A 27,969-nucleotide genomic window follows, 5' to 3' on the forward strand; every position below is an offset into this window, starting at 1 on the left:
CCAATGGGCATTTGTTGACCCATACTATTTGGCAGGAAAAGGACAAAAAATGTTGAAAAGCAAAAGAAAGGCTGGGCTAGAACAAGACTATCCATGAATATGATTCCACTCATGGGAGATACCAGTCATCGAATTCTTCTCAGCACCAGCGATAATTGTCAGTGGTCATAGGACAGTGATGGCGAACCTATGGCACGCGTGCCAGAGGTGGCACTCAGAGCCCTCTCTGTGGGCACATGTGCCGTCGCCCCAGCACAGAGTTTGCCAGAATTTGTTACTAGAAACCCAGAGGGACATGGCACTTTGTAATAAATAAGCGGGTTTTGGGTTGCAGTTTCGGCACTCGGCCTCCAAAACGTTCACCATCACTGTCATAGGACTTTCTCTGGAAGAAGAAGAGAAGCAGTGTTCACCAGTTTCCCCTACAGGTTCCTGAAAGAGGAAGATATAAGAGTGTACCAAGATTTAGAGGGAGGCATTGAAAATTACATCCCACACCAGGGAAAACAAGATCCATTTAATCTAACCCCTTGCCATAGAGGAATATACAACTAAAACATTCCAAGCTCTGTTTAAAAACCTCCAAAGAAGAGTCCACCATCCTCTAAGGCAGTCTTATTCCATTATTAAGAAGCTCTTACAGTAAAGAACTTCTTCCTAATGTTTAAGTGGAGTTTCTTTTCTTGTAATGTAAATCCATTAGTTCTTGTAGAGCAGCAGAAAACCAGGGCATGAACCATAGTCAAAATGCAAGAAATAACGTGTTACAGGGAAAGCTGGAATAAATCACTATCTTTGCTGTCCCAAGTTTAAAACTCAAGGGCAGCAAGAAATCAGTTTTTGACACGAGAGTCAGTGAACATCCTGTGACAACCCAAGACTAAAAAGGGGGCAGAAATGCATTTTCAGCTCCAAGTTGAATAAGCCATAATGGTTTCACAGTGCAGGTTTTATACATGTGTGTGCAATACAGTTGAGAAAGTGAGAACTCCTGTACCTTTAATGACTATGTAGAAGATGGAATTTCAGCATACATTATATGAAGAGCATGAAAAAAGTTCTTAATGTATGTTTTTGTTTGTTTTATGTTACAATAAATTTTTATTTAAACAAAAAGAATTCCAGCAGATGTTGCTTGATATCTGGTTGCATGACAGGGCACCCCTGATGAAATTCCTTCTACTCTATCATTAAAGCAAGAGAAAGAAACTACACAAAGGACAGAGGCCGTCTTTCCATCTTGTGCCCACCTAGCAGGCTAGACCTTTTTCAAGACAAAATAAGCACTTCCAGATTTATGAATTCAATGTTTGCCAACATCAGCATTGCCCGAAATGGTCACCTCAGTCTTCAATTGTTGACTGGTCACTCGCTTTGCCTCAAACAATACATTACACAGAGCAGTTCTGGGACTTTGTCCTGATCTATGTTGTTGCTGTTTTACCCCAAATAGCCTAGGACAATCTGTATTTGAGTATGATGGGATAGGGTAGTAACAGCTGATGGCTTACATGTCAGCAGGGCAGCAAATCCACTCCAGATTTTAGTCTGAATGATAAGGAATACTGAAGAGGCTGATAGAGATTGACATCTTCAACAGCTATTTTGAAGTTTGTAATAAAATCTAGAATATAACTCTACTGGTTCTGCTCCCAAGCTTAATCTGCAAGGGAAAGAGGTAGCTTTCTTACGTGGTTTGGTGAGGCACCAGAGCTCTCATAAAGGGCTGAAGACCTTCCTCTTTGATTCACTTGATTAAGATGCTGAGTTGGGTAGCAACTGATGGGGGGGGGAGGATTTTTCTTTCTTTCAAATATTATAGTGCTGTATCTTATTGTTTCATTCTTGATTATATATGTCTGATGTTTCACCCTTTGGTGAAAAAGATGTTATAAATCAACATTTTTGTTGTTGATCTTGCAGTTACTCTAGATTGCTTGTTGTGTGCCTTCAAGTCATTTCTGACTTATGGAGACCCTAAACCCTAAAGAGGTAAAGGTATTCCTCATTGACAAGGTAGTCAAGTTGTATCTGACCATGGGGGGGGGGTGCTCATCTCCATTACTAAGCCAAAGACTCAGCGTTGTCAGAGAATGTTCTGTGATCATGTGGCCACCATGATTGCACAGAATGCTGTTTACCTTCCCATCAGAGTGGTACCTATTTATCTACTTGCATTTGCATGCTTTCAAACTGCTAGGTTGGCAGAAACTGGGACCAGTGACAGAAGCTCACCTTGCCATGGGCACCTGGGCCTCAAAATGCCAGCCTGCCAATCTTGCAATCAACAGAGCCAGCATCTTCACCTCTTGAGCAACTGCATCTCAAGCAAACTCTAAATACCCCTCCTTAAACTACAAACCCCAGGATTCTATAGGATGCAGTCATGGCAGTTAAAGTGTATTCATAGTGTTATAAAAGTGCAGTATAAATGGGCTCCAGGAAGTGCAAGTTGGGCAAGGTCTATTGTAGAAGGGTAGAATTCACAAAATATGTTTCCTGAACTATGGGCCCCAACAGACAGATCAAAATAAAGCTGCTTCGGGTCACTTTGGAGGTATTCTGTTTAAATGATACACACATATTAAGAGGCCAGAAGCTGCACCAATGCTGCGCTCCAGTCCTTAGGATTGGAGCATGGCTTTGGAGTGGCCTCTGGCCTCTTAGGACGCATGCATCATTTAAACAGCATACCTCCAAAGTGACCTGAAGCATCTTTATTTTGGCCTGTCTGTTTGAGCCCTTGTTTGACATCTCTGTAATGGTTGGGAGGTCAATAAAAACTAATGCTAAAGGGGAGGACCTGGAAGACAGAGGGAACAAGGGTGCAGAATGTGCAGACCTGTACCTGGACTTGAGTCGAGTTCCTCCCGATGTTACAGGATCTTCAGCTTGAATGAAAGGGTATGCAGGCTAGGGAAGTTTCATGTATTGAGGCAGCACCACATACAATAGAGGAGATTTCTCACACATCCCTAGAATTAAGCAGCCTCTCCTCTTCTTGCTAACTGAGCTCTTCTTCTACAAAGATTCAGCTTGTCCCAGGCCATTTTGTTTTTAAACACACACACATATATATTTTTAAAAAAATAGAAGAAAAGTCCCAGAACTCTGCCTAATGTGTAGTGTAAATGCATCATGATAATTTGCAGGAGGGGGGACCGAGTACAGAATGATTTAAATATCCAAGGCACATGGGCTAAAGATACAATCATCCAAATGCTGCAGACTTAATTCCAGTCTGGGAAGCATCTAGGATAGGATTGCCTTGCTGAGATTACCATTTCTAATGAGATTTCCCCCTAATGGCACATTAGAGATCATGGCCCAGCATTTAAAACTAATTGCGCTCTCGCTCTCGCTCTCTCTCTCTCTATTTTTATTTATTACTTTTTTTAAAAAAAAAAGGCCATTACAGTGCTGAGAAGAGACAGGAGGAAAATAGTTTTGCCTTCCCTGATGACCAGAACATTTAAATCATGGGATCACTTAAAAAACAAAACAAAATTACAGTACTAGTCAAAATTAAGAACCCCATTAATTACTTCCAATAGTAAACAGATGGATAGCTTGGACATCAGTTAACAAACGTGGGCAGGTTGACACGTGGATTTGTGCAGCAGCTCACCGGTTCAGATCCAGGACAGCAATCAGAGGACCCTTTCACACTACAGAGTTATAGTAATACGATTCTATTTGAACTCCTATGGTTCTATTTTAATAAACTCTGGTGTGTACAGTGTAGGAATGGGTACTTATCATCAGTGGCATCACTAAGGAGGTGCGAACCACACCAGGTGACACCCTAAAGGCCCAGGGAGGGTGATACCAGTTATGCTCAAATACCTGTGTTTTGGCAGAAACATTGCAGCATTTGCCTGTATCTTTTTAAAATGCTTTTAAGAGATGGTAGAAGTGAGGTGAACCTCAGTGGGAGAAGAAAGGAGGAGGCCCAGAATTTTATTTAATTAAAAATTTAAAAAAAAGTATTTTTTATTTTTATTTTTTAAAAAATATATATTCCTTTTAAATTTTTATTTAAAACATTACATTTTAAACCTAATCTTCACTATGTACTAGTAAATATATTTAGGTTATGCATATGATATTGTAATTTGAAAGTATAGTTTTAATTTTGCTAATTGTTTATGTCACAACTACTAGCATTACATTCAGTGGTATATGGGTTTATGAGTAATTACTAAGGATTCTGTATGGTATGAAATGGGAGGAGGTCAATGGGGGGGGGGGGTGACACCATGAGTTACTACACAGGATGACACCAAACCTAGGGACACCACTGCTTATCATTCTCAGCCAGTGAGTTCTAGTGCCTCACTGAACTACAAACCCTATAGGATGCACCCATGGCAGCTAAAGTGAAATCACAGAGCTATAATTGTGTAGTGTTAATCAAGAAGCCTACTTCTTTATATGCATATACTGTGGGATTCATGATAGCAGTTACAAATTTGTAACTTAGAGTTACAGGCCCATAATTGATTCATAAGCTCTATGCTTAGAAGGCAATTCCATAATCACAAAAAGTCAACATGCGTTTCAGAAAAACAAGTCATGCCAGACAAAAGTTATCTCTTTCTTTGATAAAATTACCAGCTTGGTAGATGAAGGGAATGCTGTGGATATAGTATATCTTGATTTCAGTAAGACTTTTGACAAGGTTTCCCATGACATTGTTGCAAACAAGCTTGTAAAATGTGGGCTATACAAGGTAACTGTTACATGGATTTGTAATTGGTTGACCAGCCGAACCCAAAGGATGCTCAACAATGGCTCCATTTCATCCTGCAGAGAAGTGACCAGTGGGGTCCCACAGGGCTCTGTCCTGGGCCCAGTGTTATTCAACATCTTTATCAATGACTTGGATGACAGAATTGGGAGCATACTCATCAAATTTGCAGATGACACCAAATTAGGAGGAATAGCTAATACTCCAGAGGACAGGATCAAAATTCAAAATGACCTGAATAGACTAGAAAGCTGGAACAAAGCTAACAAATTGAAAATGAAATTCAACATGGGGAAATGTAAGGTACTGCACTTAGGGCGGAAAAATGAAATGCACAGCTATAGGATGGGGGACACCAGGCTGAATGAGACTACGTGTGAAAGGGATCTAGGAGTCCAAGTAGACTACAAGTTGAGTATGAGTCAACAGTGTGATGCAGCAGCTAAAAAGGCCAATGCAATTTTAGGCTGCATCAATAAAAGTATAGTGTCTAGATCAAGGGAAGTAATAGTGCCACTCTGTTCTGCTCTGGTCAGGCCCCACCTGGAATATTGTGTCCAGTTCTGAGCACCACAATTCAAAAAGGACGTTGACAAACTGGAGTGTGTCCAAAGGAGGGCAACTAAAATAGTGATGGGTCTGGAAACCATGTCCTATGAGGAACGCCTTAGGGAGCTGGGGATGTTTAGCCTTGAGAAGAGAAGGTTAAGAGGTGATATGATAACCCTGCTTAAATACTTGAAAGGATGTGATATTGAGGAGGGAACAAGCTTGTTTTCTGCTGCTCCAGAGAACAGGACCTGGAACAATGGATGCAAGCTACAGGAAAAGAGATTCCACCTCAACATTAGGACGAACTTCCTGACAGTAAGGGCTGTTCAACAGTGGAACAAACTCCCTCAGAGTGTAGTGGAGTCTCCTTCCTTAGAGGTCTTTATACAGAGGCTGGATGACCTTCTGTCAGGTATGCTTTGATTGGGAGTTCCTGCATGGCAGGCGGTTGGACTGGATGGCCCTTGCGGTCTCTTCCAACTCTGTGATTCTATGATTCTATATTCAGAGAATGCTTCTCTAGGCATTTGTAAGCCTGCCAGGACAATTCTGTGGTCAACCTCCAGCAGATGTTGACCCAGAGTTGCCCTTGAGGACCTAAAGATATCTAGAGAGGTGTTCTCTCAGGTTTAAAAAAATTGTGTTATTTATTTATTCATTCATTTATTTATTTGCAGTCTTTCCACTTTGCAGGGGTCCTACATCCCTAACCCCAGTGAATCCAGAGGACCAACTGTATATGTTTTCCTCACTGGGCTAAGACCCCAATTCAGCTAACATTAAACATGATGAAAGAGATTAGCGCATTTACTTTTTTGCCCGATCCATGCACCAGACGGGATCTGGATGGAATGGGGGAAAATGGGTGTTATCGTACACGAAATTGCTGCCACGCTGCTAGCTGCAACAGACTGATATTTCCACCCCCTGCAACGAGTGATGTCTGGTCATGGAAACATCAGTCTGACGTGTCCCAATCAGCCAGAGAACAGATCACCATCACTTGGAGAAACATCAGTCTGATGTGTCCCTGTGAACCAGATAACAGACCACCATCACTTGCAGCAGCCAATACCTGGTAAAGCAGGTTTGGGGGAGCTGGGGCAGGAGGCACTATTTAACTCATAAACCTAAGTAGCTGATCTAGAAGTTTAGCCATATTTTGCTGAATCAGGGTATCAGTCTCAAAAATACAAATGGCAGGAGCAGTGGGGAGAAATGTATGAGTTAATCCTCACTTATTTTTAGTTTTGTTAAATCAATACTGTAAAGGTTTAGTGTGGGCAATATTTAAAAATAGAAAACGGTGATGTTTAAACAAACCAATCCTTATCTAATCATAGATATGCAGTCAAACAGTAACATGTTGTCCAAGATGGGGATGTAAAGCCCTATATGCATCAGAGGAGGTGCGGAAAATATTTATAGATTACCTAAAAATTTCTAAGCACAGGGTATGGATTTAAAAACAAGGAAAATCAGGCCTTAGTTCTTATGGTTGCATAATTGCTCTTATAATAACCAGATGGGAAGGAGTCAAATGGCAGCTGGTCTTCCAGACAAACTGATGGAGTAAGCCCTGCTGTCCCGCTTCTCTTTCTGTGACAATTAGTTGGAATAAGTTTCTAATACCTAACAGTTCAGGGAACAAAAGGAAACAAATGGCAGCTGGGACAAGCAGAGCTTTACATGTTGCCTTTGCAACTCCAGTAGGCCAACCAGCCACTTTGTAGAATGGCTATTACTAGATGGTAGTCCGGGGGAAGACTACTGGCCCTTTTATTCCATCTCTCCTGTTGATCTCATGGCCTGGAGCCTCTATTCAGGTCCAAAGGGCAAGGGGAAGGAATCTCAGGGAGACAGCTCTGCTTTGAAGTGTGGATGTGTAGTTTCCTTATCTGGTAGACTTGGGGTGTTGTTTTTATCTGAATGGTATACACCAGTGGTGCTGAACCTATGGCACGTGTGCCAGAGGTGGCACTCAGAGCCCTCTCTGTGGGCCCATGCTCTGTCACCTCACCACAGACTTCACCAGAGTTTGTTACTAGAAAGCCAGAGGAACGAGGCACTTTGTGATAAATAAGTGGGTTTTGGTTTGCAGTTTAGGCACTCGGTCTGTAAAAGGCTTGCCATCACTGGTATACACTATGCAACTGTGGTTTAAAGTGTCATGCTTAATAACACCAGGGCCCATCCACTGTGGGAGCATACTTGGGTGTCTGGCTTGGGCAATGAAATCTCAGGACCTGGGATAGTTTGGGCAATCATATAGCTCAGTGGAATGGTGTTAATTACATTTGAGGGAGAAGGATAGAAGCCTGGATATGCAGGCTTCATCTACAGATAGTTGCTTTTATATATACAGATGACCCTCCACATTTGCAGCTTTGATTTTTGCACCTTTGATTATTTGTGCGTTTTATTAATATGATCTTTCTAGGAATCTCTACATGATCCAGCATGGCTTTATGACCCACTTTCACCAGAAGTTGTGCTGTAGGTAGGGTTGCCATAAATCAAGACCTCCAAACCGGGAAAAATGTAGGACAAAATTATGAAATGTAGGACACTTTTTTAAAGGAGCCTCCATTTAAAAAAAATGTGTCCTACGTTTCATAATACAATCGCTGGCAGCCCCGCACGCTCCTTCCCGGCCTCTGCGGAGGCCTCGGTCTCCGCAGGGGCCGGGAAAGAGGGTGCTGGGCCGTTGGTGATCGCCAGGGCCTGCCCTCCTTCTCGGTCTCCTCGGAGGCCGGGAAAGAGGGCGCGGAGCCGCTGGCGATCGCCAGGGCCTGCCCTCCTTCTCGGCCTCCTCAGAGGATGGGAAAGAGGGTGTGGGGCCGCAGGGAGGCGGGGAGGGTGGCGCGGCCATGCGCAGGAGGCACCGCCTCCACCTTCGCCTCCTCCGCCCCAGGCCTCGCTGCCCTCCTCTTCCTCTGCGTGGCCATGCGAGGAGGAGGAGGGCATCGAGGCCCCGCGGGTTGCGGCGCGACCTCACTGCAACCGGGGTTGTCCCAGTTTTTGGCGGCACCCATGACGGGAGCAGGCAGGTGCCGCCAAAACCGGGAAAATCCCGGTTGCAGCCGGGTTATGGCAACCCTAGCTGTAGGATCTAGCGATCCCTAAAGAGAATTCTTCTCTAGGCATTTGTAGGCCTGCCAACACAATTCTATGGTCAACGTCCAGCAGATGTTCCCATAGAGTTGCCCTGGAGGACCTAAAGATACCTAGAGAGGTGTTCTCTCAGGTTTAAAAAAACGGTTTGTTTGTTTGTTTACAGTCTTTCCACTGTACAGGCATCCCTAACCCCAGTAAATCTGGAGGGCCAACTGTATATGTTTTCCTCACTGGGCTAAGACCCCAACTCAGCTAACATTAAACATGATGAAGGAGATTGTCGCATTGACTTTTTTGCCCGATCCATGCAAGGGACAGGATCAGGCTGGAATGGGGGGAAATGGGTGTTATGGCACAATAAATTGCTGCTGTGCTGTTAGATGACCACTACCTGTCTCCGAGCTGGCCAATTTTGAAGGACAGAAAGCTTTTGTACTACCAAAATCAGTGGGATAAGTGGCTTGGGGATGGGCAGTGGTTGGCCGGCAGCGCAACAGCAATTTTGTGTGTGATAACACCTGTTTCCCCCCGTTGCAGCCTAATCCCGTCCCATGTCCGATTTGGGCAAAAAATTCATGTATGATAATCTCCTAAATCTAGCTGAAACCAGAGAATAAATTCATAAATGACTAACATTCTTATCCAGTGGTAGTTCCAATTAAAGCTATTGCCACGCTGCAGCAATAAAGCAGTTTGATACTAGTTTAACTGTCATGGCTCCATCTTGTGGAATCTTGGGATTTGTAGATCAGTGAAATATTCAACCTGGTCTATGAGAGATCTTTGATGCCTCACCTAAGTACAAATCCCAGGATTCTACAGGATGGAGCCATGACAGTTAAAGTTGTATTAAACTGCTTTATTTCTGCAGTGTGGATACACCCTAAGATAAGAGAAGAAGCCCTGGGGACAGACACATGCATTACTGCCTGCCCTCTCTGAAAACTCTGTGGAGAGCAGCCAGATAAAACAGCCATCTCTGTTCTCCAGCCAAGCTCTTGGTCCTCTAAAGCCAGACATTCAGGTGGGGTGCCTTAAGAGATTGCCTATTTGAGGCAACAGGCAGCAGACATCTTGTCAAGTGATCTCTTCTGAGCAATGGCAGGAGCTCCCACAATTTGGAGGAAGGGTGTAATTTACCCCCCTGATACTCTACCACCTCAGGAGGCATCTCACCCTACCTAATAGAAGTTATCCTAATAGGATTAGTGGGACTTACTTCTGAGGAAACATACATAGGAATGACATTACATCTTAAATTCAATTGTTTTCTGTGGGGCTTAGTCATAATTAATTTTAGATGGAGTTCAGTCACCATTTTTAAAAGGCAATTTACCATTAAAGAAACCACCTGCTCACTTCTACCATTATATCCTTTGCAGAAATGACAAGTTTACACCTACCTTCTACCTACTGCTTCTGATCATTACATTTCTTTCTATAAAAAAAAAAATTAAGAGTGACGGCACATTTCACAAACTGGTTTGAAAACTTGCATATAACTATAATAGAAAGTACTCTTGAAATGGGTTATCCTGAAGCCAGTTCAGGGTTGATTTTATGTCGTGTATAATGCTCCAAACACATGTAGAGGCAGTTAATTCAAAGTAAAGTCAACCACATCCACCATCTGTCTGCTATCTGAACATACGCCTGCCACATATTTAACAAATGCATATGGCAAGAAACAGATCAGGTTAAACCAAAACAGTCTTTGCATCCTGAGAGAAAAAGAACAAACATGAACTGACTTGAAAAGTAAGTTCTGACAGCTAACACTGCTTCTCAGCACTTCCAGATGTGTACAACTAAAGAATAATGTGGTCTGAATTCATAACATTGTTTTTACTTGAGACTCTTTACTTATTGCATGACCTTTGACCTGCAGGTCTATGAGCATCTTCTGTAATATTCTAAACCATATCAATGAGACCTGGGAAAGGTTACATTTCAACCAAAAATCTCACCAGCCACCATGACCATTATTCATTTCTCATATAACTAGACATGTCTTAGCTGCTTTTGCAATTTCACTCTGGACAACCCCTTAACCCCACTTCCCTGCCCTATGCCCTGCCCAGTGTGCCTTTCAGGCTTTTTAATTTAAATGTAATGTTTTTTACCATTTAACACAATTCCAGAGTTTGTTGCTAATGCAAGTTTTTAAAAAAGAAAAACAATAGCAAATAAATAAATAAAGGCAATCAGCCTGCTTGGGGATAACATGGGGAAGAAGGAACAGGGGAGAGGACAAGACACTGACATCACATAACTTCCAATATTGCAACTGCCTCAGCAGCAACATTTTGCACCTGACAACTAGCACTATTGGGACTTATTGACAGGTTTCCCCATCAACAAAAAGGGATGTCCTAACCATGCTTCAGAGACACAGCAGCTACAGGTCGGATGCAGTGGCGTGCAATAAGTATTACCAAAGGCACTTTTTTCCAACTGTAATTGCAGTTTAAGAGCCGTTTATAGAAATCTTGTATCTTTCAGTAGAAGGAACAGGAAATCCATCTGTGAGTATTCCTTGCCTAAGAAAACCCTGTCAAATCCATGGGGTCACTTGAAGATGCATACACAAACACACACATTTCAGCAAGGAATTAAAGAGGCAACTTCACTATCTGCTGGTAGGGATATCTTTGCAAAGCAGACTGTAGAGAAGGAGCACTACAAAAGAAAAAGCATTGGGCAGCTATCCTATCTTTTCCTCTTTAATGGGTTGTTTTTGGTGATAAAACAAGAAAGAAGCAACAACAGGAAAATCTGAGAGGGTTACCAATAAAAGGCTGCAACGTTTGGATCAGAACTTGGGAAAAGTCACTTTTCAGACACTACAGCCTCCCAAATCTACTGCTCATCATGCTATAGACCAAAAAGTAACTTTTCCAGATTCTGGCGGGTTACAGACCGCCATTTAGGACGCGCTCTGCACGTACTAGGGTTAGGAAGGGGCGTGCTAGGGTTAGGAAGGGTTGCCCCTTCCTAACTGGCCCCATTCCCAACACGCGAGGAGCGCATCCTAAATGGCAGCGCCCATCCACATGGGCGCTGCCATTTTTACGTCATGGACGCTGTGCATCCAGACATGGCGGGGCAGAAGTGACGCCGCGAGTGCATGCCTCGTGCCTCATGGCACCACTTCCGGGGGCCAAAAAGGAGCGCCATTTCAGCGCTCCTTTTTCACTGCAGCCGGAAGCCTCGCGGTCTGGCTGCTGGGGCTTCCCGCCGCAGCTAATGGCGGCGGCAGGAGAACGGCCGCTTGAGGGTGGTCTGTAAACGCACCTCTCATTCTGTAAAATTCCACATTAGAAGTAGAGTAACTACACAATAAAATCCTTCCTTGGAAGCACCCCTTAACTAGCATGAAAGGAGAACAGCAGTGGCAAGTTACCTCCCAAAAGCAAATGAAATGGATAATTTTTAAAATATTTCTTAGAATTTAGCCAAGATGTGGCATGGTACAGGGACTCCAGAACTGCTTTTAAGGTGTGTAAGAAGGGGATCAACATTGGTAAGCTGAGATTTTTTAAAATTTCCCCTGCTTGACAATATTTGAAGGGGGACGGCAAATTACTTTTCCCATTTATTATCACTGAAGCCTTCTTAGATATGAAGGTTTTTTTTCAAGTACAGTGTCACTTAGAAGTACTTTCCATATGTTCAGTGTAGCTTACTACCAAGTAAGGATGTACATGATAGATTGCAAGTTGCCTTGAAATTTTCAAGCTTTAACTTTTTCATCCCTGCTTGCACAGAAAAGAGAAATATACACTTTTTTTTACCATTCATATCGAGAAGCAGCAGGGGTGAGGAGGAGAGAGGTTCTGAATGTCTGCCAAGGGGAAAATATAAGTGATTGAGCATCCTGTGTTGCTTGGGCCCAACAGTGCCCTCCTGTGCATGCCTTCTCAAATGTAGGCCCTGCTGTGTTCAATGGGACTCACTCACAAAAAGAAGTATGCATTGGGTTGCAGCCTAAGTCAGCAGATTGGTTCTTTTCCTTTTAGTTAAAACACATCATTAAAATATATCCTTTTGGTCCAGTTAGTCTTTTGATGCATTCCTGCCTACAGGGTACTTTGTATCAGCATCCTGTTTGCCGAGAAAACTGGCTGCTTGATAATAAAAAGGGAAAACCTAGCCAACATGATATCATTTTTGGCTAGCTTCATGCTTATGTTGCCTTTTGAAGAGCTTTTGGCTGCAACATATTCCTTTGCTGTCAGATTAAGATTGTATAAATGCTATATAGAGCAACAGAAATATTCTCTAACCATGGTATGGTTCATAGCGGGATATTTTATTTCTGTCAGCCAGAAATGTGCTGCAGGTGAAATATGCTGCAGATTAACAGACCATGGTGTGAAAAACAGTCAAGAATGTTTCCAGATCATGAGCTGTTAATCTGCAACACATGTCATCTGCAGAATGGAACAGAGTGAATCAAGATAATCAAATCCAGGTAAAGTTAGTTCCACTGAACAAGTTAGCTGCAACTAACTTATCAAGTTTGCTGGATCAGAACTAAACATCTAACTGAATGCCCATTAATTCTAAGAAGCATGACTGAAAATATCTGGACAAGTCAAAAGGTGTTTAATACTCAGTTTTATGCAATGGATCCCATTCAATGGCAATGATAAGCACACTTCCAACACTTAAGTCTGGAGATTGATAATATCCCAGAGCATGGAATAATGGGTTGTTGTTTTTTGGAGGGAGTTGTTTTGTCTTTTGAGGGGAGTCCTACAATTCTCAGAATCCACAGTTGCCAAGGTCTTTGGGGATTTCTGGAACTATAATCCAAAAACACATCATTCCAGGCTCTGGCTGCCCTATTGAAATAAGTTTGGTAACAAATATGCTACTACTTATAAGTACACTATTATTACTAGTCTGCTACTATGTTAGACTGTGACTCTGGAGACCAGGGCTTGATCCCCCACTTGGCCATGAGACCCACTGGGTGACTTTGGGCAACTCTCAAACTCTCAGCCACAAAGGAAGTCAATGGCAAACCTCCTCTGAATAAATCTAGCCACCTTGAATCATATTATCAGGAGAAATGTGGGATAAAAATAAATACTGCTTATCATAACTTTGTACCTCTTTTAACTAGTACTACCAGTGGAGGTAAAATGGGGACATCTCCCCCAAAAGAAGAATTCTGCCCCTCCCCAATAATTTTCTTTCAATCCCCAAATTTCTAGCACTGCAGACAGTGAGACACTGGAAAATGTTCTCACCTGGAATTCTTCTATTTGCTCTGTTCACACTTTGATAACTTTGCCTGCCCCTTTTCTTTCACTGCCTAAACTTTGAATGCCTAAAAAGTTCAACTCATATTTTAAATTACTGCAATGCTAGGAATTTTGGGACTAAGGGAAAATTTCATTTGTGGGGACAGAATTTTTATTATTATTATTATTAAGGCAATTCCTTCACCCCTGAAGACAGATTATTTTTATTTCTGCTTCCATTGATTCTAATGAGAAAGAATCTGTGTGTCCAGGCAAAAAATGATCATCTATAATTTTAAGTTCCCAAATCAGTGCAGTATAGACTATCTGAAATAGTTTGTGCTCTCAGCCTCAGTGGATGGCAATGGCAAACCTCCTTTGAATAAATCTTGCCAAGAAAAATCCATGATAGGATTGCCACAAGTCGGAAATGACTTGAAGGCACACAACAACAACAACAACAACTCCCATTAGATTAGAACTTGCCCAGTAGATTTTACTAAAGAAGTCCACTAATTTATTAAAATCACATTGTCTCAAACTATTAACAGGAAAGCTGATGAAAGCAGATCATTGTGGAGAGATCAATGATATCCTTGAAGCCAGTATTTCCCAGCTCCTTAAACTCAGGCCTGTTACAGACTGCCAAAATAAAGCTGCTTCGGGTCTTTTTGGAGGTATGCTCTTTAAATGATGCATGGGTCCTAAGAGTCTGGAGGTTGCACCAAAGCCACACTCCAGTCCTAAGCACTGAAGTGCAGCTTTGGTGCAGCTTCCGGATTCTTCTGATGCATGCATCATTTAAACAGCATACCTCCAAAGAGACTCGAAGCAGCTTTATTTTGGCAGTCTGTAACAGGCCTTAGAATCCTTGCCATGGGGGTGACAATTTATTGTTACTGTTATTCAATTGAACTATCTATAGCATTAAAAACCATTCAAAAACATCATGAACAAATATAAACAATACAAAAATAAGTTTTAAAAAAAGCAGCACAACACACTGCTAAAGGCAGACAGTTCCCAACAGCCTGTGGCATTTTTGTTTCAAAGTCTCTGCTTGCCAAGATAGAAACAACAAAGAGGGTGGCAGTTTAATCTCCTTAAGAAAACGGTTCAAGACCCTAGGAGCAATCATTGAGGAGAATACTAGGCAGATCTCCCCTCCTATTAGCTTTAAATCTCGGCTATCCTTAATCCTTATTTTTGTTCTCCTAGTGTAGGGGCCACATCCCTTTCTGTGGACAGTGGCACTCATATGGGTTCATCTGGACCTTCAACACTAGGATACCTTCCATAAATCCTCTGAAATTGACTTAGCAGGGGGATGGGGGGAGATGCTTGAGATAGCATCCCCTAAAAGGCTAATTTAGCAAAGAGAAATTGGGCTTGCTGGACAGAGGACAAGATTTTGACCAAAGCTGCTACAGATCAGTCAGAAGTTTGTTAGAGCATTGGATTATGACTCTGGAGACTAGGGCCTGTTACAGACTGCCAAAATAAAGCTGCTTCGGGTCTCTTTGGAGGTATGCTATTTAAATGATGCATGGGTCCTAAGAGTCCGGAGGTCACACCAAGGCCACACTCCATTCCTAAGCACTGGAGTGCAGCTTTGGTGCCGCTTCCGGATTCTTAGGATCCATGCATCATTTAAACAGCATACCTCCAAAGAGACCTGAAGCAGCTTTATTTTTGCAGTCTGTAACAGGCCTAGGGTTCAAATCCCTGCTCAGCCATTGAAACCCACTGTTTCTTTCTGAACAAATCTTGCCAGGAAAACTCTGTGAAAGGCTTGCCTTAGGGTCACCGTAAGTCAGAACTTGAAGGCACACAACAACAACAGGCCAGAGATCATGATTTGCTCCTATATTGCATAAGAGTTTTCTTTCTTTCTCTTTTATTTTGCACTAAAAGAGCTCTCATCTGCGTCAAAGACCTGATTTCCAGGGAAGTTTATAACTGCAAGGGCAGATTGTGTCAACAACAGATTTGCCTAAACTAAACACACACCAGCAATACATAAGAGCTGTGTTGTAGGGTTATAGAAACTGCCACAGGATCATAAATGAATCACATTGCTTCAGAGTATAAACAGGACATAGCTGTTTCAACCACAACACTATTTACTAACATGCATATAAGTAAACTATGCAGTAGTTTAAGGTTATCTTAGGCAGCAGTGATAACTGTAGTTCTATCAGTCCTGAATTCGCTTACACCAAGTTCTCACCATTGATACCTACAGCTTCAGCTTTACCCATACATTTTTGTGCTAGAAAGAGCCATCTGCCATGTGACTTTCACTCAGTGAGACTCCTGCTGAATCTACATTGCAGAATTAATGTACTTTGATACCATTTTAAATGCCATAGCTAAATGATATGGAATTTTGGGATTTGTAGTTTTATGAGATATTTAGCCTTCTCTGTCAGAGAGCTGAGTGCCACAACAATCTACAAATCCCAGGGTTCCATAGAATGGAGCCATGACTGTTATAGCAGTGTCAAACTGCATTAACTACAGATGTTCCTTTCTTCATATTATTCGCAGACTCAAAATCTAAGTCCAGTTTCCTGGGCATGATACTTAAATCCTTAAATCCTTTGTTCACACACACCCAGTACTTGAAGATGCACTTCTCCCTGTACAGTAAGCAAAGGGATCTTGTAACACCTTTGAGACTCTGTGAGGAAGATGTTGACATTAAGCCTTTTTGTTTACCAAAGCTTTTAGAAACATTGAGTTGGAAGAAACTGCAAGAGTCATCCACTTGAACCCGGTGCCATGCAGGAATACACAATCAAAGCACCCCCAGCAGATGGCAATTCAGCCTCTGTTGAAAAACCTCCAAAAGGAGACTCTACCACTCTCTGATGTTCCACTGTCGAACCACTGTTACCATCTGGAAGTTCTTCATAATATTTATAATGAATTAGTTTTTCCTGAACCCATTGCTCCATGTCCTAGTCTTTGGATGTTATCCTAAAAGGTGGAGGGGCATTGGGGGTCCCTCATCAGTAGTGTCAATATCTCCTTGCAATTTTGGGGAAATTACACCTCAAAAAGAGGTCAGCTAGAGGAGGGTAACTTTGGTGATCTTTTCACCTAAATATACCAGTACTAACCGCAGAGAGATTCCACTTTGGTCCTAAACACACTGCAGAAGTAATCCTGTTTGAGACTACTTTAACTGCCCTGGCTCAGTGCTAGGGAATTCTGAGAACTGTAGTTTATTGTGGCACCAGAGCTCTCTGTCAGAGAAGGCTAAATGTCTCACAAAAATGGAGTTCCCCAAATTACCTAGCATTGAACCAGGGCAGTTAAAGCAGACTCAAACAGGATTATTTCCACCGTGTGTTTTGGACCTTTCAATGAATATGAGGGTTTTTATTTAGGAGTGTGCAAAGTTGCATGCACACATACAAAACTAGTGCAGCCTTCAGAACCATGCAAGGCTAACAGAAAGAAAAGTATGGAAAGTTGAATAGGATGGCCCTTGTGGTCTCTTCCAACTCTATTATTCTATGATTCTATGACAAATCTGGAGGGTGATAATTACCATCCTGAAGATAAGGTTCTATGGAAGATGGAAAGTGGCCCACACAACCTCTGAGGGCTACAGAGAGGGTGCACAGGACCTTCTGTGTACACAATTTGTGAGCAAAATAGACATGGTAGGGGCAGATATTTTTATCCTATTTGATACCCTCAAGGGGTGCTTGATGTACCACATGGTGTAACAAGGCTTTAATGGTTTTCTATGGACTTGGCAAAGAGTCCAGATTGGCTGATGGCTTTAACTCCAGAGGGGTCAAACATTGATTGGATTTGAAACAATCCCTGGATGGAACATAGAAACACAACATGGAAGATATGGTTTTTGACTGCTTTTGCAATGGCACTCTTTTTGTTTCCATTGTGAGAAGAAATGTGAAGAGCCTGGGAGAGGGACAGTGATCAGCACACCCACTTAGTGTTTATATTACTCCTATCTAGGTCTCCCACATAGCCTTAGATCAGCATGACTCCTTGCATGCATAGTGTCCTAGTTTTCCAGAGGTCATCATGACATCTCTAAAAAATGCTCAACGACAGATATTAATTCAGAAACCCCATATCCAGCAGGAAGGGTGTATTGTATGCTAACATGGAGCAGCAGAAATCAAGCTTGCTCCATCCTTTTTGAGATCTAATAGTTTATACTTAGGGCTGAAAATACTCTAAAGGCAATGAACAATGAATATCAGCTGCCATAGGATATTTTTCAAAGGAAGGAACTGGCAAAACCACCTCTGTTTCTTGCCTAAGAAAATCCTCAATCAACCCATGGTTGAAATACTTTTAAACTATTGCAACCAGTTTAGTCAGTCTTCCTTTAACATGTTACATTGTTTAATTCATTTTTAGACTTTGAGAATATTTTTATTGTTTACATCATTAAAATCAGTCAAGATGTTTTTATTGTGCTCTACCCTGAAACCTCTAAATCGTTGATGGGATAAAAACATTTCAGTAAATAAATATATAAGTAAATAGTGTGAATCTCACATATTTTAAAATAGCTCTATATCCCCGAAGTGTCTCATTTTTTAGCGCTCCAATGCATGAGGTATAAACCAGGTTAAGATTACTGCTTAAACACTGCAGAATAAGGGTGAGGGAAATAAAACTAGAGCTGAAGAAAAAAATTAATTGAGGACAAAGAAATAACTGTATAAAAATTGGTGGGGAGATCAGTTTTTCAAAATCTGATTTTCCATAGAGCATGTTGTCAAATACAACTAAAATTGTTCCTGTATTTTCATTCCTATGAAGAAGCTGTTATGCTTATTTCTATGGGTTGCTTTGTGGTCAGCTGGGGAGGGCCTATATTTATTAATCTGGTCAAATTAGCACATATTTAATCTTTTGTTGGAAAGACTGAAATGCAGCATCACACCCACAAAATGAAGACCTCATAGGATCTTTGTTTTACAGAAAACAGGGCTGAGGCATTACCAAAACTAACAATTTACCACTTAACGGATTCCGATCAATCTGCCTGCACTGGCTCACAGTGTGTACCCAGTGCAGTCCTGTAATTAGTGAAAAAAATATAGCTGTTCAAAAAGTAGCATTAATAATGGCAGCAATTTTTGTACAGAAATACAACATCAGAACTGTCAGAGGAGATGTATTTTATAGAATAACATTAGTACCACCTAGTGGCTATTGGCACTCATTTACCAATTAATTGTCCTTGATTTTTCTGCCACGATGTCACAGTGGAAAGACATCATGCTAACACCTAGCACTGGGTAAGATCCTTTCTCTCAAGAGTTTGAACAGGAAAAAAAGGAGGCCATGCTGCCCTCACCATTTTTTTCTATCTTGCGTAGATGAAACTGTCTACTCTTGAACTTTCGATTTCAACTCATGTAGTGGGGGTGTACATACTGTACATATTGCAAGGAAAGCAGGCTTGGACATGGAAGAGGGAGGAGTGAAAATTGGAGGAGGAAATCTCAATAATCTGAGATATGCTGATGACACCATAATACTAGCAGAGAACTTCACAGACCTGGAACAACTACTAAGGAAGATCAAAGAAAAAAGTGCAAAGGCAGGCTTACTGCTGAACATAAAGAAAGCAAAAATAATGACCAATCTACCCAAATTCAATCTAGATAATGAAGAAATAGAAATAGTAAAAGAATTCTCATACCTTGGATCAAATATTGATAGAAACAGGGACTGCAGCCAGGAAATCAGAAGAAGATTAAGAATGGAGAGGGCAGCTATGAAAGAACTAGAAAAGGTTCTAAAATGCAAAAATTTACAACTGAGCACAAAAGCTAAAATCATATAAGCCATTGTATTCCCTATTACCATGTATGGATGTAAGAGCTGGACAGTCAAGAAAGAAGATAGGAGTAAAATCACCTCATTTGAAATGTGGTGCTGGAGAAGAGTGCTGAGGAATCCATGGACAGCCAAAAGGACAAACAAATGGGTCCTCGAACAGATCAAGCCAGAAATATCCCTAGAAGTCAAGATTACAAGACTTAAACTGTCATACTTCGGACACATCATGAAAAGGCATGAATCGTTGGAAAAAACAATAATGTTAGGAAAGATGGGGGGGAAGTAGAAAGAGAGGAAGGCCACATGATAGATGGGTGGACTTTATAAAAGAGACCACAAATGTGAGTTTGTAGGAGCTGGGCAGAACAGTAGGGGACAGGGGGGCCTGGAGAGGACTCATCCATAGGGTCGCCATAGGTTAAGACTGTCGCGAAGGCAGTTAACAACAAAGTGGGGTGTACTTTGGTATTTTAGCCATTTCCTTGCCACCAATGTCATAGCATCTTTGCACTGTGGCTCCTACCCAGTAGGGTGCTGCAGCTGAGAATGAGCTTCTCAGACTGGGGCTGCTTCTGCCATTGTGATGTCTTCCAAATCCCCCTTTACCCTACTTCCCTACCCTATGCCCTACCCAGCCTTTGGATTTTTTGGTTTTTGGTTGTTGTTTGTTTGTTTTACTTTTTAATACAGTTCCAGAGTTCTGGTAACATTATTTAAGTTTCAAAAAAAAAATAGAAATAGGGGGGAAGTAAGTGAATCAGGCTGCTTGGAAATAATGAGGGGGAAGGGGAACAGGTGGAGAGGAGGAAATACTGACACCACAACTGCCACTATTGCAACTGTTCCAGCAGCCATATTTCGCACCTAAGATCTAATGAGACAGCAGTGTGATTGGGAACTTATTGACAAGTTTCCCCCAATAGTGAAAAAGGGACCCCTAACCATGCTTTGCAGACACGGCAGCTATGGGTCAGAGGCAATGTTGTGTGGTAAGTATCAAACAGTGAGGAGACAAGCTCTACGTGCTCCAGGATGGTCAACTCTTTATTCAGTGTTTAAAAAGCCCAACAATTTTTATGAATTGAATGGAGTTGGAAACACTCTCCGAAATATGTCCTACAACTGAAACACAATTTTCTCATGAAGAGGAATTTAAGGTGGAATCTGACTTGCTGTCCAAATAACTAAGAGAAAACAGTTATCCACAACATGTGATATCCAAAGGGTTGGTAAAAGCGGCGGACAAAACTAGACAGCAGCTGCTACAAAAGCCTCAAACTAATTGCCTACACTGTCCTCTGAGGTTTAATCATAACACTAAAAATATACAAAATGTCATACACAAACTCTGATACTTGTTAGAGAATATTCCAAGTTGTAAACAAAAACCAATGATTTTCATTCAAAAGAACAAAAAACATCAGGGACTTAGTAATGCATGCCAATTGCAAAGTCAAAACAAACTGCTGAGAACACTATGATGGGCCTGTCTAAACCAATAAGACACCATCCATGTGGTCATTGCACATATTGCACCTAAAAAACTAAATGACAGAATTTATAAATTGTATTGTCCAATGATATAAACTATCCCACTTTAGCACATGTAATACTAGTCATGTGGTCTATGCTATTCAATGCACATGTAAGAAACTTTATGTGGGAAAGAATTCAAGAGCCATAAAATGCAGAATAGGAGAACATCTCTCCCATCTAAAGAATATAAGGGTGCTCCTTTTAGTTGGTTATTTTGTAGAAATGCAACATTCTACAGCAGATTTCCAATTCAGGGTAACAGAAAGAATTTACAATAACAAAGACCATATTATAAAGAAAAAAGGTGGAATGGATTCTAGAACTGAAATTCCTGGTGCCTTCAGGACTAAATGAAAATTTTGACCTACGATCTTTAATTTGAATGCAACAGAGAAAGATTGTAATAGAACATAGGTGTATATATTATTGAAATACAGTGCGGGTGCATTATACGCTGCTTTCAGCATACACTGAAAGCAGTACCGGAAGAAGGGCGCCATGCGCCAGAAAGAGTAATGATGTGGCCATTGTGCTGCCGCTGCCGCAAACATGAGCCCCATTACTTCTAATGGGGCCCAAGCGTACACAGAATTTCTTTTACGCGGGGGGAAGGTCCGGAACACATCCCACACATAAAAGAAGGGACCACCGTATAATGATGTGAATGGCCTGAGTAATCACCTGGAGAGATTGCATCAGATGTCTGTGTCTCATTCCAAGACCCATCATTGGTTATGCCTTTTCAAGGTCTATCTGGAAAATCTGTATCTAAAGAAATGCTGTAGATTCTGATCTCTTTAAGCTTTATGGTCCTGTATTTTGGTGTTTACAACTCCAGGTATGTATAATTTTGATATGAATAATACGGGTATTTTTATAATACATTGAGTGTTCTCCTGTCTTTTTAATATTTATAATGTATATGTATTTGTATTTGTTTCCAGCCTCTGAAGGTGGTCTTTTCTGTGGCTGAAACACGCTGAGCTTTTTTAACACTGAATAAACCATCCTAGACCACGTGCAGCTTGTCTCCTGTTTTCTGCTTTATGACATGCTTTTCAGTACTCTTTTAATTAGTGTCCTAAGTATCACCAAAGGTACTATTTTATAATTATAATTGTGGTTTAAAAGCCCTGTGTGATCATCTCCATAAAGGGAGAAAGTATTTGAATGACTTTTGAGTTCTTAACTTACGTATACATTGAGCTGGAACTTGGCATTTTCAGGGGAGAAGACAAGCAAGTTATGAGCAGCTGGAAAAGAAATTCAGGCCTGATTGAATGTGGCACAACCCAAATGTTACACAGCAGGAAAAGAAACTTGAGCTAGAGGCCCATTTTGAATGTTGTGCAGCTTAAAAGGGGAAGGTAGATCCTTGGTCCATGTGGGAAAGGCTGCTTCATCCAATTGCATTTCAGAGTGGAAAACCAGGAAAGTAAAGATATACAGGGAGCCCCCTTGGTATCCACTGGAGTTGCTTCCAAGACCCCGCGTGAATACTCAAATCCGATTAAATACAAAGTCATAGTAAAATGGTGTCCCTTTTATAAATTGACAAAATCAAGGTTTCCTTTTTTGGAATATATGTATTTTCAAGCCATGGATGGTTGAATCCATGGATACGAAGGGCCAACTGTATTGTAACAGAAACATATCAAGACAGTGGCTAGGCACAACCTAAATGTTATGTGAAGAAAGGGGCAGTGTGAACCACTCTTGGTCAGGGTCAGGAAGGATGACCACAAATCACATTGCTGTCCAGTGAACAGAAAGGGTATTATGTATTAAACTTCACATGTAAACAACCCGGGCCTGTGTACACATCCTCAGCATGTCTACAACTTTGTTTCATATTAGACAGAAAAAGAACAAATCTGCTCAACTTTTTTTTCCTGTCAAAGGAGTCTTCTTTCTACTCATTGGCATCTTTCTGTGTTAAATGCTGCAGCGTTTTCAGAGTCTTACGGTATATACTCATGTATAAGTCATGAAATTTAATGAAAAAATTGACCCAAAAACCTGAGTCAACTTATCCATAGGTCAATGTAAATACTGTACTTTAAGTCTTATTTAAAAAGGAACCCTCCCCTGGTGATAGGCAAGAGTGTAATCTGTCTTGGAAGCACTGATCCTCCTCTACTCTCTCATCTATCCAGCCTTTAGTGTGAGCATAGTTATGCCTGCTGGAATTTTGTAAATTGGGATTGTTTTCCTTTGCTTCATTCTTTAGATCCTTTGTTACACGCAGCTAGGTTTTACCCTCAACTTATCCACGGGTCATATCAAAATCCATAATTTTGGCCCAAAACCTACCCTCAACTTACACTTGAGGTTGACTTATATAGTCGAATATATATGGTAGTTCTCAAGAGAAGCTGTGTGGTTTCTAGAAAACTGTGCGGTTAACTGGGCAAACTGTGCAGCTTCTTGTCATTGCAGGAGGGGAATAATCTCAACTGTCTCAACAGCTACAAAATTAAAAAAAACTTGTTATTGTTCTCCTTGTCTGTCAAAAACTGGGAAAACTAAATTTTAACATCACTATATATCAATGACTTTTTGAGCAAAATAGCAACTGCGTATTTTTTTCAGCTCCAGAATCCAGAAGAGATCCAGAAACTTTATTTTCTTGGTCCAAAATTGTCTTCAATTTTCATGGCTGTAAGAACATGTTAAGTGGCAAGATAGCCACTTTAGTCTGTGTGAAAGCAAATGTTTAGTTAGACATTCATACTGATTTATCTGTACAAAAATCATAGAGCTGTCTGTTCCAAAAATCTTGTTCCTCTCAAGTATTTATTAGTCAGCTATAAAGTAAGGTTTCTAAAGACTATACTTGCTTCCAATTTAAAGCTGATTCTGGGATAGTATAGAGGTAATGAATAATATAGGAAGCAAGGCATACAATTCTGACATCTGTGCATGTCTATACTGACTCTACAACTGCTTTGGTGGGAATAGGCCATTATTGTGAACAAGGAATACCTTTATGAACTACCATACTTGTGGTCATTGCCAAATTCCTTTTCATTTTATCTTCCGTAATACATTGAATAACATTTCAGATTCAACAGTGAAATTCTTGTGTAGTAGCAGAAGCCAACTATAAGGATTCATTCTCAGAAGTGTAAATGCAGCAATCTTAGCTAATTAAGGAAATATATCTTCACAGCTCAATGTTTCAAGGTATTATTTAAAGACATTTTATTTTGCATGTGCCATATGGCAGTCAATCAGAGAAATAAGCTCTCTGCATCTGAATAATTTATCAAAATAATGTTTATTTTCCCACAAGAATCAGTGCCCATTGGGGAGGATCCAGATTCCTGGGTCTTGCAGCATCCAAATAAAGCTTTTCATTTACACCATTTCTGTGAGTTTTGGAATTGAAGCAAGTATTTTCCATAATTACTGTAGTACAAACTGCTGGATAATTACTGGTATGTTTCAAGAAGTGGAACAATTATAACAGTTCAGGAAATGGATGTTTTAGTGCACTTTTGTCATATTTGCCAACATGCTACACTGTCTATTGTCTGTGCACAAAGTGAACATTGGAGAATTCCACTGTAAAATAAATTGGTTTCAGTAAGTAACAAACTGTGTCAGTAAGTAACAAACTTTTCTCCTGTAGACCTGCACAGTTTTTAGACAAAAATTTTGCCAAACATTACATAATCTTTTTTTATTATTAAATGAGAAAATCTCATTCTCTTACATTGTGACATTGCTAGTCAGAGAAATGCTGCAGTGATGAAGAAAGTCTATGTTGGAGCAAAGTCCTCATTTTCTATAACATCCACTTACAAAGAAAAGGTCATGTTTAGAAAACAGTTCATCAGCACAACATTCTTAGGTTCCTTCACGAAGAGTCCCAAAGATCCTTCCTCTAATGGGGCATATCACTATGAAAAATTATAGTTCTCCCCTCTTCTGAACAATTCATTCTCAAATTGTATGAGATGCAAGATAGAAATCCTTAAGTTCTCAAGCAATTTTCACACATCATCATCGTCTGATGTGTCACTGCTGCTAGTCTCCGTGTCTTCATTTTCAAGCGTTGGTTGGAAAGTGCTGTTTTTCCATGGACTAAATTTGAAGTCACAGATGAGGCCATTTTTTAGAATACCATTTTTCCTAAGGCCATTCTTTTGTAGCTGAAATTTTAAACACAGAGTTAGCAGTGTGAATATTACAACCAAAATCATTTAGTTTAGACGGAGCCCTGGTGGCGCAGTGGTTAAATGCCTATACTGCAGCCATTCACTCAAAACCACAAGGTTGCGAGTTCAAGACCAGCAAAAGGGCCCAAGCTCGACTCAGGCTTGCATCCTTCCAAGGTCGCTAAAATGAGTACCCAGACTGTTGGGGGCAAATTAGCTTACTTGCTAATTAGCTTACTTGCTGTTCACCGCTATGATCTTTGGAATAGCGGTATATAAATAAAACAAATTATTATTAATTATTATTAGTTTACCACAAAATATCATGTTTATTTGACAACAGAAGTATTTTGCACTTTGTTTAGCAAGTGAATTGCACACAATGGCAAACCAGGAATTGGGCCAAATGAAACTGAATCCATTTATTCTTCCTCCCAGTTACACAAGAGAAAGAGGGATAGATGGGCACATGTGAGACCTTGTCACCTAGCCTTTGCTTTGGTTCCTTTCTGCTTGGTACTGGTTAAATTCTGGTGTAGCTATATTCTCACCAATACACCACTTATAGCTTCTAACTAAAAAAGAAAAATAAAGGATTCAAGTATCTGAATTTTGCATCACTTAAATTTTATGGAGCCATTAGAACATTGAAATCCTTTTCCTTAGTTTGAAGCATAAGATGTTCCTTCTCTTTTTTTGATCAAAAGAAAACATACACTTTGTTATAGGTTTGTCTCTTACCTGTTCGCTAATGACCTGAAATTCCCTCATTTCATCCTCAGTTAGTGGAGCACACGTTTCATCATTTTCACTGTCTTCCTGCCAACCCATTTCTTTTAGCAATCTGTATTAAAAAGAGAAATATGGATTGTCATTTATTTGTCAATACATCTCTTGAAAAATCATCAGCCAATAAAATCTGGTATCTCTGAAGGGGGTCATTTCAGTCAACTACTTCACAGCTTTCTCTGCTCAACACCCTTCAATTCTTCTTAAAACTGCTTGGAGAAACTTAAAGAAATAACAAAATACTAATGAATGTATTTCTTTTTCTTGATGGGCTATTTTCCCTCCTTCATGCCATTCCTTTTTTCCAGGTAAGAGACACCAAAGCATCCACAAGAAGTACCTTTGTAAGCATATTTAATTCTCTACAAACTATTTCTATTTTATTCATAGCTTCACTACAAAATATGAAGCTTTGTTTGGTTCTCTTTTTGCACTGTATATAATTTCAGACAAAGAAAATACAGATTAAACAATTAAAATGAAAAACAGTACTCTAACAACTGCTCATCCCAGAGCAGATCTGTTCAATCCATGGAAAATCAACACATACTGTATATACTCTATATAAGCCAGCCTTTCTCAAATAGTGGGGCGGGCCCCCCAGGGGGGGCGCGAGGCTCCGTAAAGGGGGGCGCGAGGCTCTGTTATGCAGAGGTGTACTTATAACAATTTTATAGACAAATGATACTATTTACAGTCGTGCGGGGGGCGCGAAATGTTTTCTTCTTCCTAGGGGGGGCATGACAGAAAATAATTGAGAAGCACTGATATAAGCCAACCTCATGTATAAGTAGAGGGCAGTTTTTGGGGCCAAAATCATGGATTTTGATATGACCCATGGATAAGTCGAGGGTCAAACACTGGGGCATGTTACAAAAGATCTAAATGGGAAAACAAAGCACCACTTTTCTCCCTACTTCTCCTTCTCTGGATCTCTTCCAAGGGTCACAATCTCAGCATGGAAAATGGGAAAACAAACCTTGGCGCACGCACACACATTCTCTCCCTCCCTTTACCACCAGGTTTTCTAAGACTCATGGCTTGCAAAATGAGGTACAACTCCCCCTCTCTCTTCACCCCCAGGATTTCCAAGGCTCATGGCTTGCAAAACAGGGTACAAGCCTTGACATTCTCTCTCTCTCTCTCTCTCTCCTCTTTGCCTCAGCAGCTGTTTGTGAGCTCTAGCTATGAAGGAAGGCTGAGGGGTAACACACACACAGAGGAGAGCATGTGTGGGGGACTCAAATGGGGAGATGTTTAAAGATCCCTGACTATGAAGAATGGGTGCGCACTTCTTTAGGAACTTTATAAGCAGTATTAACTTAATGCCCTATATATAAGTTGACCCATAATTTTGGAGTCCATTTTGGGGCATAATTTTCCCGACTTGTTGTCAAGTATCTATGGTATATTAGTTCCATTTACTTAGAAGATCTGCTTTGAGACAAACAATTGAACTTAGCCCATCTATATTAATCCTTCTGTAAATGGGACAAATATGGCTTAGGGGTTGTCTGCACGAGCCAAAAGAAGTCGTTTTCTCCCAGCTTCATGCTACTACCCTGGCCCAATTTAGGAAGGACCTTAAAACCTTCCTATTCCAACAGGCATTCCCCGAATAAATATCCTGTGGGCCTCCCTCCTCTTTCGTGGCCAAGAGGTTGGGCTATGGGGCTTTTTACTGTTGGTTTATGTGTATTTTAATCTGTTGTTTTTAACATGTTGTAAGCCGCCCTGATCGAAGGAAGGGCGGCATATAAATAAAAAGTTTATTATTATTATTATTATGTTGTCTAATTCAGAATCCCAGGATAAAATATCTGTTTTTATGCTTTTTCCTAGAAACTCTGTGGGAAAGCCTGGCTGTTTACACCATCACCCACACTCCTTACCTTGCCATGCTATTGTTTTCATTCAGAAGCCCCATCACCGTGTCCGATGTGGAAACAGGGTGCCTGGCTGCACC

General features: G+C 40.9%; 1 protein-coding gene across 2 annotated transcripts in view; it reads right to left on the reverse strand.

Moving 5' to 3' along the window:
- Nucleotides 1-24,312: 24,312 nt before the first annotated feature.
- The window catches only part of GPBP1 (GC-rich promoter binding protein 1), a 39,139-nt gene continuing 35,482 nt past the window's right edge, over nucleotides 24,313-27,969 (reverse strand). For both annotated transcript variants that reach the window (XM_089495474.1, XM_089495465.1), the window contains 2 exons: nucleotides 25,956-26,058; nucleotides 24,313-25,208 (listed from right to left, as the gene is read on the reverse strand). In XM_089495474.1, coding sequence (XP_089351600.1) covers nucleotides 25,050-25,208; nucleotides 25,956-26,058 — 262 coding nt within the window. In that variant the 3' untranslated portion in view covers nucleotides 24,313-25,049. The remainder of the gene's footprint in view (nucleotides 25,209-25,955; nucleotides 26,059-27,969) is intronic.

Source organism: Sceloporus occidentalis, unplaced genomic scaffold, assembly GCF_023333645.1.
Source record: "Sceloporus occidentalis isolate IW3139 unplaced genomic scaffold, rSceOcc1.0.p SCAF_1, whole genome shotgun sequence".
Taxonomy (NCBI): Eukaryota; Metazoa; Chordata; class Lepidosauria; order Squamata; family Phrynosomatidae; genus Sceloporus; species Sceloporus occidentalis.